General features: G+C 38.9%; 1 protein-coding gene across 1 annotated transcript; it reads right to left on the reverse strand.

The window, feature by feature from the left end:
• Positions 1-584: 584 nt before the first annotated feature.
• On the reverse strand, positions 585-14,727 carry LOC104624316 (prostatic acid phosphatase-like). The gene is made up of 10 exons (XM_010291654.1): positions 14,450-14,727; positions 13,010-13,105; positions 10,265-10,351; positions 9,504-9,656; positions 7,325-7,423; positions 6,106-6,201; positions 3,530-3,662; positions 2,197-2,279; positions 1,213-1,319; positions 585-741 (listed from the first exon to the last, which is right to left on the reverse strand). Exons 1-10 carry the CDS (start codon positions 14,561-14,563, stop codon positions 585-587), a joined length of 1,125 nt encoding a protein of 374 aa, XP_010289956.1. The 5' UTR covers positions 14,564-14,727.
• Between the last annotated feature and the right edge of the window lie 389 nt (positions 14,728-15,116).

The following is a 15,116-nucleotide window of genomic DNA, read 5'->3' on the forward strand; positions in this document are numbered from 1 at the left end:
CTCTGCAAACATAAATATCATCAGTAGTCAAAAGGGAAAGTTAGGCAACCTAATATCGAGATACAGACAACCTACTAAGGAATGTATTAGTATGCCAATGTGTGTCTGTATATATTTGACATTCTGGTAAGTACCAATCTGGTATACTACATCTGTTTTGATCTCTGAATGTCTCCTAAAATCAAGGGAATGCATAATGTTAATGAGCTCGGACAAATACTCTACAGTTAGAGAAGATAAGATGAATTGTTATAATTCAGTGCATTTGTATCTGCTTCCTCTGTAATTGAAGGTCTTTTTGACTGTACTAAAACAAACACACCCATGAAGTAGTACCCTAAAGTCTAATCAGCTTTGATTCCCTTTGAACAGAAAGTTGGGCTGGCATAGATAAATGTATCAATGGAGTAGAAGTTATGGCCATGGGTCCAGTTCTGGTTTACTGGATCTGCATATTTCGCATTTCAGACCAGACCCTTAGGAAAATAATTGTTACTTCAAATGAGCTCTTGGCAGGAGATGTAATCCTGACTTTACTTTTGGGTACATGTGCCCAAAGCGCTTAACTTACCTCTTTTTATGTTCTACATCCTACATTCTCTTGTCCAATAGTGTACTAGGACTGGGGAGACCAACTGAGTGAATCTCTCCAGTGGACAGCGAAATTTGCAGCCAGGGAGAGTGAGGGGGTGCGGATCTCTCAAAGAATTATTTCGATAGTACATTTCTATGGTGTATTGCCTGTTTCAAAATACAGAAGGGTCAAAATAAAGTTAGGTATGCAGAATCACATAGACTTTCCATGTTGCAGTGATTGTACTTTGGGACAAACTTTTATCCAGCTTATTTGTCTGGCTATTAATATGTATCATTAATACTCTGAAGAGACTTTTTTAAACAACAGATGGTCAACACCAATTTGCATGTAGTTTGTCTTCTTGGTAGAGAGTCAAGGAGTTAAATAAATAACAAGGGTAGAGTAAAACCTCATATAAGTGTAATGAAGCAATATATAGAAGGTTTTCAGGCCGCAGTGGTTTGATTGTGCTACTGTCAATAACGGCTAAATTGAGTAAATTATAATAATTAAAATAAATCTATGATCTTTTCTTGTGTAGTGAACTTTGTGTATCCAGTTTAATTAGTCTGATGTATCAGTAAATTGCTTTTTAGAAAAAGTACATGTTAGCAGTCCAGCTTGCAGATACTTGCCCATTTTTTTCTTGGTAAAGTTCAAAAAAATGGCAGGCACTGTAAGGAGGCAATTTCCCATCGAAGACATTGAGTGCCATCTGTAAGGCAGCAATGGTGGCTGCATGCTATAAATAGAAGAAACCTTTAATTAAAGGCCTATTGAAAATGATTGCATGTATCTACTATTTAACAATATGTCCAGCGCATTATCTGTCCACTTAACATTACTTGTGTGGCTTCATTAATACTTGCCCTCTGCAACACTGAGCAAATACTGCCCTTTCATGACTGTACAAACTGAAATACTGCATGCATAAGGTATACATACATGTAAATATTTAAGAAGTCATAGTGACTTGCAGTTCTTATCAAAGTTAGCAGAAGCTGTTAAAATTTGTTTTAAAAAGAACTAGTGGTTTTGCATGTTAAATAAACAGTATTCAAGATCATATCGGTAAGCTCTTTGGCTGATATATACCTGAAAGGTCAGTAATCTAATGGCAGTTTAGAAACAGGAGCTCTTTACCGAGAGCAATCAAAAAATTTCCTTCTCCAGTGACAGTGTTTGCACATTGTAAACAAAAATATAAAGTCACAATTGAGTAACTGCCTTCATAAGATGTTCTAAAATAACTAACTTCAACTTAATTTTTCTTTTTCTTTCCTTTTACATCTGAAAAAGATGCAGGAAGCAGGAGGTTTGTTTCTAAATTATCTTTATCATACAGGCTCAATAAAACATGAGACATGTTTTTTCCAGTTCTCTGCTCAGTCAAAACAATATTAGAATGAAACAAGCCATGACATCAGGTGGAAAACAGAATGCTGCAGGTTTCAAAGTAGTATCTATTCATTAAAGAATAAAAATAATCCAACTATATTTAAGGTTAACCAAATAAAAAATGCTTGTAGCTGTATTTCATGAAGGAAATAAAGTTTCATGGCCTTCATTGTGTTTAATAACTGCAGAAAGGGAGAATAAAAGAAACAGAAAGGACTCACCGCAGAATACATAACCATTTTTTGCTGGCGTGAAGGCTTTCTAGCATCTGAGAAATGCTTTAGAATAGTTTTTAACAGAATACCTGAAAGAAAATGGGGAAGCAATGACAATGAAAGGGATGCTTCTGCTAACATGTGTATCACTTGCTGCTTTTTTAACACAATCTGTCTTTAAGCGCACCAGATTTATTCCATTGACTTTATAGGTAATTTGTGTTGGAGTGCCCTGCTTAACTCTGATACCATCTTTTGTATGAAGAGTGGGCCTATTTTACTTCTTTGTAGAATGTTTTGGGGGTCCCTAATAGCCTCAACAGCTTGAAACAGTGCATTCACAGCTGCTTTGTGCCAACAGAACAGTGCAAGAAGCGCGCGGTAATGAATACTACTCTCTTTTGTGTGTAAGTCCATTGACTTCCTGATTTCCAGAGAAAAAAGAAAGAGCATATCCTTTGGACTCTGGGCCTTCTTAAATTATATGGTTGTCTCTATTTTGTTAACTGCTGAAAAGTTGTAAGACAAAATATATGAATTTAATCAATGGCTGTGCTACTATCTTAGCATAAGGGTGGAATCTCAACAAATTAAAATCTGTACATGCTAGCAGAATTAGGCACACGTATTGTCTTCAGCTACTGGCACATTTTTTAATGGCAATTGTTAGTAAAGCAAGAGCAGAGGCTTGACCTTTGTGCTTAGTTTTGTAAGTTGGAGCTCCAAAAAAGCAAACAAATTGATTCATGCTTGTATGTGCTGTATCCTCGTAGCTCACAGAGCCTGACTGTACAGTGTCCATATAAAACAAAAACAATGCCCAAAAGGTGACAGTGGATGAATGGAGGAGAATAAGTGATTAAAAAGGTAAAACTTTTTTTTAAATTTCAGCTACTATTTGCTGAGCAGAATAAAGTTTAGAAGCAGCTTAATAATCTCATTTTAATACTATCAGTAATGGAATGTGAAGAGTGTTAGGCAACAAAGCTACCATCCTGGAGATTATTACAAATAATACTTCATTAAGTAAGTTAAGCACGGTGGTTTACATTAAGTTCAGATTTGACTCAGTTCAGCAAGAATTTGTATATTACTTTGGATTTCTTATACAGTGTAACCAAAATGATACCTCCTTTATAATGTTGGATTAGGATATTCGTGATTCATATCCTCACCATCTGTCCTCCCGTTAATCAAAATCTTTCAGTGCTGATTGCCAATATCCACATCATGCCATCTTTCGTAGTTCTACTATGTAATTGGTAGCAATGTTTATTATACACCCTTTCTTCTTTCCCATTCTACTCTTGGTTTTAAATGGGGTAAGAATTCAGCTTACCTCCCTGCAAACGTGATTTTTGTATTTGTTTGTGGAACCCGAATTCCGCCTGCAATAACAATTCTGAGAGCTTTATCAGCTTGGTCCTGACACCATGAGTAGCCCAAGCAGGTAAAGTGTAATTGTTAATATCCTACAGTGAAGAAAGAAAACATGGTGATTTTCCTACTGATTCCTACTGCTAACTGTTATTTGCTCTGGCACAAAATGCTTGTCAGAACAAAATCCGAATGCTTCACTCAAGTAGCATTTTCTCTTTATAATAAAATAATGACTGTATTTTACATTTAGACAGCTGCAGAATTCCTACTTATAGCCTTATACTGCTTAAAACAAATTTGAAGGACAGTGTTCAACAAGAGGAGGAAATATAATACTAAAAGTTATGCAAAACCCAACTGGCATTATTTATGCCAATTGCTAATGCAGTTGCCAGGTGCAAAAACTTAGTTTTATGACTCTCTCTTTTTCAGCCATCTACTGGGATCCTGCGATCTTTACTGAAGCAAATCCTGTATAGATGTCAGGATTTTAAGTGCAGGCAGCTCTGAGATATAAGAAAGATCCAGAGATCAGGTAGGGATATGTATAGCTGTAATTCAGATGTACTGGAGAATGAGGTATATGTATATATATGTATATATAGATTCATATCTACTTATACCAGCTCTATTGGATACTGACGCAGTCCTCAAGCTAAAGTGGAACGGATTAGTCTTTCCTTGGGGATGCAGCCCAAGATATAGTAATGCTCACAACTGTGAGAAGGGGAGATACGCCCAACACTCCTGGTTTGTACTACCCCGATTTCCTGTTTAAACACGGTTGGTATCTTTCCTTCAGCGCAATGTAACCTCTGTGAAGGTGAGCCGTTGGACTGAGCTCACCAGAGGGACTGTGCTTGTAACAACAAGTTCTAAGGAAAATGCCGACTACTTAAAGGATTTGTTTAAACAAGTGAAACAATAGAACGTGTTAGGTTAAACCAGCTCAGGTCACAATGTATCACTTTCTCTTTTAACAAATGTGATTTGTGTCTTGAGGAAAGAATTTTTCTAGTTGCATGCTATTTAAGACAGTACTGTAGGATTGCTTGGAGGAAAGCACCTCCAAGTTGCAAGTCTCCAAGCTGCCTGAAAGTCAGATGACAGCCAAAAGTAACAAACACAGAGAGATGCATGCTAATTGTGTTTTAAAAACTATGTAAGAAAGCTCTCTTTGTATGCTTGAAAGGGTAAGATTGGCTTTTACGGCAGATGTCTTAATTGATACCCCAGAGTCTTCATTGAGTAGTATGAAAGACCAGAGCTCATGAAATCTAACACTAGAAGGAAAAACCCAACTAATTGGTTTTGCCTTCCAGCATTTAGCTAGATACCTGATGGGAGCTGTCAATTTTGCAAATTTCTTTTGGTGATACAGGTTTCTCAGTATTTTGATATAGCAATCAAAATAAAAGGTTGTGGCCCTGAGCTATCCTGCATTTGGAAAATACGGAAGGGTGTCCTCACTGAAATTACAATCCCAACATGTTAACACTTCATTTAACTTAAGGCCCTGGCTAACATTCCATTCAAGACTTCTTTGACCAAAGTTGGACCTTTGCAGAAACTGCAGGGCGGAAGGTAAACTCATTAGCATTGTAAAATCTACCTTAAAACTGCCTCAGTTTCTAGGGTATATCCCAGTACTGGTTACCAATATATCATTAATATTTGAGTTTTAAAATAATTATGCATTAAAGCATTTGTAGCAAAAGCTGCCTGCAACAATAACTTTTTAACACAAGACTCTGCAATTTTCACTTGCTTCAGCTGAGATAAGTCTAGACTTTGAAGAGACATGAAGTGGGGCTTGTTGCTAAATTAAGGGCACTCAGGATTTTTTCAAATCCCAGTGAGAGGTACCAGACTGTGGGACCCAGATACCCATGACAGTCGGGCACCACAGTACACCTTTTTTTATAAAATCCATGCTTCTTTGTGATGTGCCTGATTCATTTGCTTAGAACAGGCTCCCAAACTTGCACAAATAGCCATTTGTGTCATTCCAATGGATGCTTAATTCCTGAAAATACTCTGATTGCTACTGTCCATATGCAAATAATGACTTCTCTTGCTTATACATTTTGCATAAAATTTTTGTGGAAGGATGCTTATGTTTCTTTGCCAACAGCGATTTTTATTCCTGTGTATCTCTCTGATGAAGTTTGGAGGAGTAACAAGTCAATTTTATCCAAAGGCATGCTTTTGCCTAATTCTCCGTACGCAGTCACTGACAGAAGGTTGGATTTGGTAGGCCATTGGTTTGTGTTTCTTATAGTGGTGGACGACCCACAGCAACCTCACACAGTCATAGTGTCTTTACAGGTTTTTCAGTTGCAATTTTGATATTAGGTGAGGGTTTCTGGAGAAGAAGCTGAAAATTGTCTGTGGTTCAAAAAAGTTTGGAAGCACAGGCCTGCCCTCTTTTTGATGTCTTACAAACAACAGAAATAAGAAATAAGAGCTAAAACCAGTTTTGAGGAAGCGTAAGTATTTCTATTGAACTGTGGGAATTTTCATTATATTATTTACCTCGTATTGTAAAGTGTCAGAGAGCTTCCAAATTCTTTCAGTGTTCAACTTCTTCAATGGGTATCCTGTATGAGTGGCTAAAAACTTCAGAAATGGCTGGAATACAAAAAAGGCAAATTTGTAGTACGCAGGGCCTTTTTACATCATTTCTACACACTGCCATACCAGTACATGGTAATTTTTAGAAACAAGATAGTCTTTGCATTTTGCACTTAAGCAATGAATGATTGCCTAGTGGTAAGAGAATTTGGTCTATTCACCTAGACAAGCTTGGTGGTCTGAGTTCAGATTTGAAGTATGGTGGTGGTTTATGCTTGGTGGGAATGTTCAGAAGAGGTTAGAGTAGAAGGGACACAGATATATGAGGAAGTCTGGCAGAAATCAAAAAAATGCTTAAAGAACATGTGATAAACAGAATTATTCTAATGTTGGTACTGAGCAGAAGGGCAATATGATCTAAATTTGGCAAAACTTGGAATTATGATTCACTTGCATATAATACCAGAGGCAGAGCCAGAGCTAGATGGCTGAAGTCAGTGATTGGAGATTATAGAAAAACAGGTGAGTTTGATAGTGTCGTTTTGTATAAACTTGTGAAGAAGAAGGTTGCAGCAGAATAGACAAGTGATTCAATGCAAAGATTTTGGTGGCAGAGAAAGAAAGGAAAGGATACCTTACAGAGGCAAGAACAAAACATAAGTGAGCATCTGAATGAATGCTTTGGGTATGAAACATGAACAGGTACTTAAAGAAAGCACTGAGGCTGTTATAGAAAACCTGGGGAATTGAGCTGTGAGAATTTTGTGGTCGAAGAGGAATCTGAACTAGCAGAGAGTTATATAGACAGAGATGTCAGAGGAGTTGCTTTACACGGGAGTAAACAGAGAGAGGTATTGGAATGATTAGAGAGGTATTGGCACTGATTTGATCTGAGTTTTTGTTTTGTCTGCTCTCCTAGAAGGTAGGTGGACTGTTTTTTCCATGGTAGTCAATAATTTATCTTTTCTATGACTTGCAATTTTCAGTTCATGGGAACAGCCCAGGCCAGCTGGATCTATAATGTTGTAATTGTTTGTTGGGTATGCTGTCTACACCCACTGTGAAGATGAGAGATCTGTAAGGAGCATTTTCACTGCTTTTTTTTTTAAACCTACCTGTTAGATAATGTTGACAGAAGTGGTACATTTTAATGAGATTTCCAGAACTGAAAATACTTTACCCTGTACTGCCTGAGTTGTCTTTGGAAATCCCTTGTTGCAAAGGTTTCTCTCAGAAGCTCATTGTATTTTGGGCAGTGTGAGAAAGGTAAGTATAGCAACTGAAAAGAAAATTGCAAAACTTTAGTTAGGCAAGTTGCTTCTTGTTTCTGCAATTCACTATTCCCTTGCAGGATTGCTGTTCTGATTGGCTGCACTAGTTAGGACAAGCTGAAAAATAAATTGGGAATGTAGTTTTCAAGGATATTCATCTTCAGGACTGTAAGAGTCACACTGATGACTACTTACAAAATAATCTTTAAATGTTCAGAGGAGTAATAGCTGCAGCAGTTCAAAGTTAAAGGATTCATTTACACAAGGTGAAATTTGTCCCTTGACAGAAGACTAACACAAGCCCTCATGAACTTCTTTGTGCTTGGCTTCCCCAGGGATGATTTCACTCATTGTGTTCAGTCTTTCTTTAAACACGCCATCACCTTTTTTTGCAACAAATTACCAAGCAGCAGCTGGACTGCAATAGGAGTCTTTGTGCATATTCAGCTGTATTAAGCGGACTTACCGCAGCTTCATTTAGTTCAGCTAAATTGTAGAAACTTGTGAAGTTTCCATAACTCAGTTTTGTCTTTCATTCCTTCAAGATATATGAAGATTAAAGGTTACATGTGACTGGGATAACTTAAGAATTTGTTAATTCATTTATCTAAGCTAAACTGAGTTTATTCTTGTTTGAAGTTTTTTCCTTAAATTTTAAAGAAAAGTTAAAACAAAGTTTGACACTGAGATATTCTTAGTGTTTTTCTCTAAAGTGTTTTTTGTCCTTTTTCCAGCAATAAAGCTCTATCTATATAGTCCCACAGTTAAAAGAACTTTAAAAAGAATTTGAGAGTCCTGAAGGGATTAGCTTGGAAAATTTCACAGTAGTTCCTCAATATTCTTAGAAATACAATCTATCTCTATTCCAGAAGGTAGGAAAGTATTTCTGAATTATAACCATAGGTTCATGAACAGGCATGACTTTACCAATAAACGATAGGCACTTGTTTTGGGTAGTAGGGTACATGTGGTCTCAAGCTTACCCTGTATATATAGTAAAGATTAATAGAGTTAAAACACAAATAGTTGAAAAAGTATGAAAAATGCATAGGTATTATGGTTCGTTTGAATAAACTTACTTGCTTCCCTAGGTGTGAATGAGGTGCAGTACTTGTTTGCTGAGTTTGATAGTGGTGTTTTCTGGGATGCCATCATCCGTGACAGTGTCAGGAGTGGCTCCTGACTCTATACCAGGCTGTGTGCATGAACGGGAAGACATGTGTCTCCATATCCTCCATCTTCCTGCTCTTATCACCCCGAGGTGAGAACCATTGCTCCATGTCTGTATTTAACCTGATGCCCCTCTCACAGGCTGTGTTAACTAGACCTGTAAGCCCACACAATTCATCTTGCATCACATATGCAAATCTCCTCCCCCAACTGGGACTCACACTGTACACTTCTGATCTTTCCTAGCTTTTTGTGATAGGTTTTCCACAAATGGGAAACTCCAGCTCCACTCATCTGCCCAGCTTTCCCCTCTAGGACAAGTGTATGCAGGTGACAGAGCTGCTGTCCACACAATTCCTTACAGCTCCAAGGTGGTGAGGAAAATATATTGCCCTATGAACTCATGCTCTTAAAGCTTTGAGTTCTCCTTCCTTTCCCTTTTACTTTTTCCACCAACCCTCAAAGTGCATTAAAAATAATCCTGTGACTCAGTTCTCACCGTAATGAAAATCCCAGAATAATTCTTTCGTCTTTTCCATTGGCTGCAGACTAAAAAATGTTGAAGCACTAGTGAGATTAGGTATGCTTCCTCTTCTCACACAAAGAAAGTCATGTCTGTGATAAGTTCACACTCCTATAGTGGTTTACTCACTTTATAGTTTAATCCTTTTTCTCTGTACCTAAGACTTTCAGTTTTCTTCCTTTTTTGTTAACTCCAGGCTTCTGTTATGTAAATCCATTCCTGTGGAAACTCCTGACAATATTTATATTCAGCTTATTAGGCTTTTCTGCACAATGCTTGTAACATAATTTATTTTTCATTACCATTACCATGTCCTTTATCCTGCCCCTTCATCTCATATCCTAGGTATTTTTCTAATCGTTAAGGGAAAGCAAATGTCCCTAGTTTCTACTCACGTTATCATGTGACAGTGGCACCGTGTGAACTGGAATTGGCTGCCAAAGGATTGTAGGGTTCCAAATCTGGCCCTGTGTCGGTGGGTAGAGCCCGGCAAGACTTGCCTGAGCACTCATAAGTGTGTGGTCACAGTCAGTGCTTTGAACATAAATCTGAAGCAAGGAAAAAAAAAGAAAAAAATTTTGAAAGACCATTTCTCCTGTTAGTGTTTTTTCTTTGGGTGGGAGAGAAGGGGACTGGTACTGTGCCAGGGAAGCTGGCAATAAAATAGAGTGGGGTGAAGAAGGACCATGCGAAAGAAGGGGGAGGGAGAAAGAGTGAAGCTGTAATACAGCCTTGGAATAAAATTTGGTGGGAGCAGTTCCCTTAGGACTCCTAGTGAAAAGCATAAGATTGACTCCATTTGAACACCTAGGCTTTGGGACATCATGGATGCACTGAACAGTTGGACCCTAAAAGAAAACTAAGCTGTATCTGCACTGCATATGAAAGTGTAGGGTTGGAGATATCCAACATAGATACTCTGCCTTACAACAATGAGGCATCTGAACCCGATAGCCTAAAAAACTTTCACGTGGTTTTCAGTTAACCATCAGCCTGAATAAAAGCTGAGCCACAGTTTCCGGCATACTTTGAAATTACTTTGAATTCAATTGGATGTTAATTTATCTCCAATTGTACCAAGTTCAGACTGTCATGCATTCAGGAAGTCCCATTAACATCCATGAAAAACATCCTCCCTCCCAGATCCAGTACTTGCCTCACACTGCTTGTATACAACACTCAGGAAATAAGAGTATCTCCTCCTCATGTACTGGCCAAGCTCGTACTGTTGCTGTATGCCAAGCTGTAGAAGCAACAGAATAGTGTAAGAGGCGGAAGAAGTGTGCTGTGCATCCATTCCTACAAACAAAAAGTTACTTCATATTTCATATTATTTTGACAAAGACCTTTTTGCTTTCTAAAGTGAAGGAGGAAAGAAGAAGGGATAAAAATGCAGTAAAGTTGCTGCATTTACAGTACTGAATAATATTAGATACGTCTTCCTGACGGATGCAGTTTTGCATTTTGCTCTTCGGAAAGCTTGGTGTATGTTTATTCAAGCTAGTAAGACTGGCTGAGGGGCAGGGTGACTTAAAGCAGGCATAGAGATGTCCCAAAACCGTCTGTCTAGTTTCTGTTCTATTGCTGGTTCTCAGCTGGTTAAATGGGAGTGCAGACAGAGCAACCATCTGTCCATGAAAACACATCCAGGATATGAATTCCGTAAAATATCACCAATGATTCCATATAGAGGCTACAGTTTTAGCTTTAGCAAGATCTTATTTTTCAGGAAGACAGGAAATCTTGAATAGAAGACTTCAAGTAAAAGTCCTCCAAGCCTTCAGGAATTTTGCTGCAATGTTAATTATTATCAACAGTCTGAAACATTTGCTTCTTGGTTCTTGCCTGACTATGTCTCCAGCTTTCAGCCACTGGATCTTGTTATGCTTCTGAATGGCACACTATTTACCATCACAGATCTTATTCCCAGTAAGATAATAATAAATAAGATGGAATCAAGTCACTTAATCTCTGTGTTAAACTAAATAGATGACAATTCTCTAGTATCACAGCAAAATGGGTTTTCCAGCCTCAGCATTTTAGTAGCTCTTTGCTGAATATTTTCCAATTTACCAACATAATTTTGTAAACACGTGACACAAGAATCACATGCAATGTCCCTGTAATGGTCTCAATATTGCCATCTTTTTACTTGTACATGGTGTTTCCTGGCCAAATGGAAATATATTCAATTATGCTCATGTAATCATTATGCTGCACTGGGATCTCAAGTACATAACTCATTGCTTCCTAAAGTCCTTTTCCAAGGCATAGGATCACAGGATAATTCAGGTTGAAAGGGACCTCAGGAAGTCTCTAGTCCAACCTCCTGTTCAAAGCAGTCAGCTATAAGGTCAGACCAAATTACTCAGGTCTTTTATCCACAGTGCCAGACATGTCCCACAGTGTGTGTATGTGATCGCTTCTTTCTGGAGGAAAGTTGCTGGAATTGTGCATCCGGAGTCTCCTAGAGTATACGCTTGGCCTAGGCTTCTGCCCCGACTTGCCTAATGTGTGTGGTGTTAAATCCTGACACCTGAGTATTGAAGCCTTCCATGCCCTGGAGCAAGCTGGCGTGTAGCGCTGAACTCGCATAATGTGTATGTGAGATGATTGAGTCACAGCTGAGTTAAGGCATAGGAAGCTGCCCTGTTACTCCTGTTTCTTTAAGGAAGGTGACATGAGAGCAAACAGGCCTGACCTTGCACTGGAGGTCGGTATGGCCTCCTAGGAGTGGTGAGGAAGAGCCCCTCAGGCAGTTTGTTCTATTCTGATTTTGGTGGAGACCTGGCAAGTGACTAGTTCCCCCAGGAGAGAAAACCGTGCATCGTGCTGGCTGCACTGGACATAAAGCGTATGAGCAAACTTATCCTACAGTGGCCTAATAGAGACACATACCTCGTGGTCTGCCTGCACTTGCACAATAGCCATTGATCTGGGACACAGAGTCATAGAATCCTTTGGGTTGGAAGGGACCTTTAAAGGCCATCTAGTCCAACCCCCCTGCAATGAGCAGGGACATCTTCCACTAGATCAGGTTGTTCAGAGCCCTGACATCCAAAATTTTGGCACATCTAAACTACTTCAGTGAGGCTGCCTGGTTCCCGGAATCCTGGGCAAATGACTAGGGGATTTTTCCATCCTAACAACACATCTTGGGGGGAAGAAGGAAGCACAGACACAGTGGGTAGTGCTGGTGGGAGCGGAGCAGAAGTAAGGGTAAAAGCACCCGGTGTCTCCATATTCCCTTACAGCCTGATAGTGCAGAAGTTCGCCCTTGGATCCATTCACAAGAGGGGGCACCTAATACAAATCACAGTTAATGCAGAGGCACAGTTTCTGCAGCTGGACTCTGCAGCTGCCTTAACTGGTGCTAGTTGTTACCGTCAGATGCTGCTTGTGTGCCAGCTTAGCTCTGCTGTATTCCACCAATGCCTGCTCTAAAATAGCTGAGCTTTAAATCAGCTTTCCCTGGCACAGCGTGAGAGAAGTTTCTGCTAGCGCTGATCTTAGAAGCTCCTGAGCCAGGAAGTACTCCTACTCAGCAGAGCTTGAGGGTGGTCTGTGAACGCTTCCACCACCTTATGCTACTGATGGTTAAAGCTTCATGTTTGGTTTCAGGTGAACTGCGGTGGTCACCAGTGCCTGGCTCCTCCGAGAAGACCCCAGTCTGCAATCAAACAACTCAACATATGCTGATGTTGGACCAGAACAGGCTGACTCAATGTCATTTAAAATCAGCTCATAGCTCTAGCATCCCAGTAAGGTCTTTGGCTGTCCTTTTGGACATCCGTGGCAACTTAACATGGGCTTTCTCTAAGTGAAAACAAATTTCCAGGAAACAGTATCAACACACCGCATTCCAATATATCAGCGTATTGGCCCAGGTAAGCAAACGCACCTTTGTAAGCTGTCCATATCCCTGCTGCCTTGCAACTTCTTTGTGCTTGTCAGTTGGAAAAAACTCCTGTGGAGTATGATCACCATGGCGAAATACCTGATAGAATAGATGAAATTCCCTTCACGTTACTGGGCTTTTTGTGATGGATATAATTAGTGCAGTCACAAGGAGTATGCAATGACAGTGAGTACTGTGTCTGACATGCTAAGTATATTCATGGTGCTTTTCTTGGGTCTAGATAGCTATAATACCTGTTTGATTTATTTAGACAAATGTAACTCTTCTTTTTTTTCTGGCATTAGAACAGTGATTAGCTCAAATAAATTTTTGCAAGTTATAAAACTATATCTTAATGTATTTCAGAGAGGTTTTACATATCTTAGAACGTGTAGACCACAACATTAAATAAACAGAAAAGAAACAGAAGCATGTATGTAATTTTCCAGAAACATCAGAACAGTAATATTTTGATAGGACTAACTGGGAATTCAGAAGGGAGAAAAACAAACTGCTGCTCTAGATACAGTTACTGTGGCTGACTGCTGTGAAGCATTCTTCCTTGGCAGAAACTAGCCTTAAAAAGACACATATTAATTTTTTCATCAAAAGAGGTGATGAAAGTGTCATCTAATATCTAAATGCAAACTAAACTGTTACTCTGAAAACACTGAACCTGTTCTGGAATTTCACTTTAGATTAAAAATAAATCTATAATGATACATCAAAATGTTTCATTCCTGCAATGAATTCTTTCCTTGTCCAGCATAGTTCCTGTAGACGTGTCATATAATTTTAAAACTTTACCACCAGTTTTGTTTGTTTTTTTTTTTTTACTTCTTAATTCAAGTAGGGAGAAATAAAATCCAAAACTGCAGCACAAAAGTATATGAATGATTTACAAGCATGTGTGATGTTCAGAACAAAATTCAGGCTTCCTGCAAACAAACAGTGTATCATCACCATTACAAATAGCATTAGTTTCACAGCACTAGTTCTATGTTGCTTATTCTATGCCATTGTACACTTGTTTGTGTTTCACATAATGAAATTTGATTTGCTTTTTAATCCACTGAAACCAATGGAAGAGTGGAAAGTCTTTCATGGCAAAGAGGGTTTTTGTATACAGTTGAAACTTAGTTATGAAATCCTCTTTTACAATTTAAAAAAGAATGCCGTATGATTCCTCTGTTACTGCTATAAAAAAAGCATCTTTGACAGTCCAGAAAGTTAACTTCATCTAGGACTGCACCAATGTGACAAAATTATAAAATCTTATTTAAAATTGAGGGGTTTTTTTTTGTATAATGCAATAGGAAATCTTGAGTATGCAGGAAACACTTAACTATTCACAAAATATTCCCTCTCCCCTACCCTAGAATAAAAGAACAGTGAGTGATAGGTTTTGAAGAAATTCCATTTGCCCAGGAACAGTCTACTTACTATGGACACAAACTTCAGTTTTCTTTTTGCTGTGGTTTGGTGAAGAAAGATGCAGAAAAGGCAGAACGTGAAACACAGACTCCAAATTCCACACACCAGCTGCCTTGCTCTCATCCTGAGGGTAGCTTTCAGCTATTTTGCACACCAAGGTCCCTGGCTGGATGTGGTGATACAGTAGATATGTGGCTAAGAGGGGAGGAGTCATCTGTGCCCGGTGAAGTCTGAAAGTGGGCTGTTATCTTGCCTCTTCCTCCCTTTTTTCCCTTTTTGGGTTAGTGCTTTTCAGGGGATTTGTAAAAAGAAAAGTGTGTTTTGCACCTGTACTCGATTTCTGTGTCCCACTTATAACACAAAGTGGAATCTCTGAGCCCTCTAATTCCTGCTCCTGGCACTTGCAAGGCAGGTGAATGTAAAGAACCAAAAGTTACCCTCTATTATTTAAGCTAGGATTTAGTATGGCTCAGTCAGCCTTCTCAAAAATGAAAGTTCTGCAGGTATGCTGTCTCTTGCTGTATGCAAAAGAGCTAGTAAGCCATCCTCATTCCTAGTGCTCACACAGTCTTCTCTGAACATTTTGTACTAGAAAGCTAGAAGGAGCAGTGCCGATAATTTTTCTTTTGTGAAGGATCTCTGGATTTTTCCTTGGATTTGTCTGTGGTCTTTAGGA

This window comes from Phaethon lepturus, unplaced genomic scaffold (genome assembly GCF_000687285.1).
Source record: "Phaethon lepturus isolate BGI_N335 unplaced genomic scaffold, ASM68728v1 scaffold5847, whole genome shotgun sequence".
Classification (NCBI taxonomy): Eukaryota; Metazoa; Chordata; class Aves; order Phaethontiformes; family Phaethontidae; genus Phaethon; species Phaethon lepturus.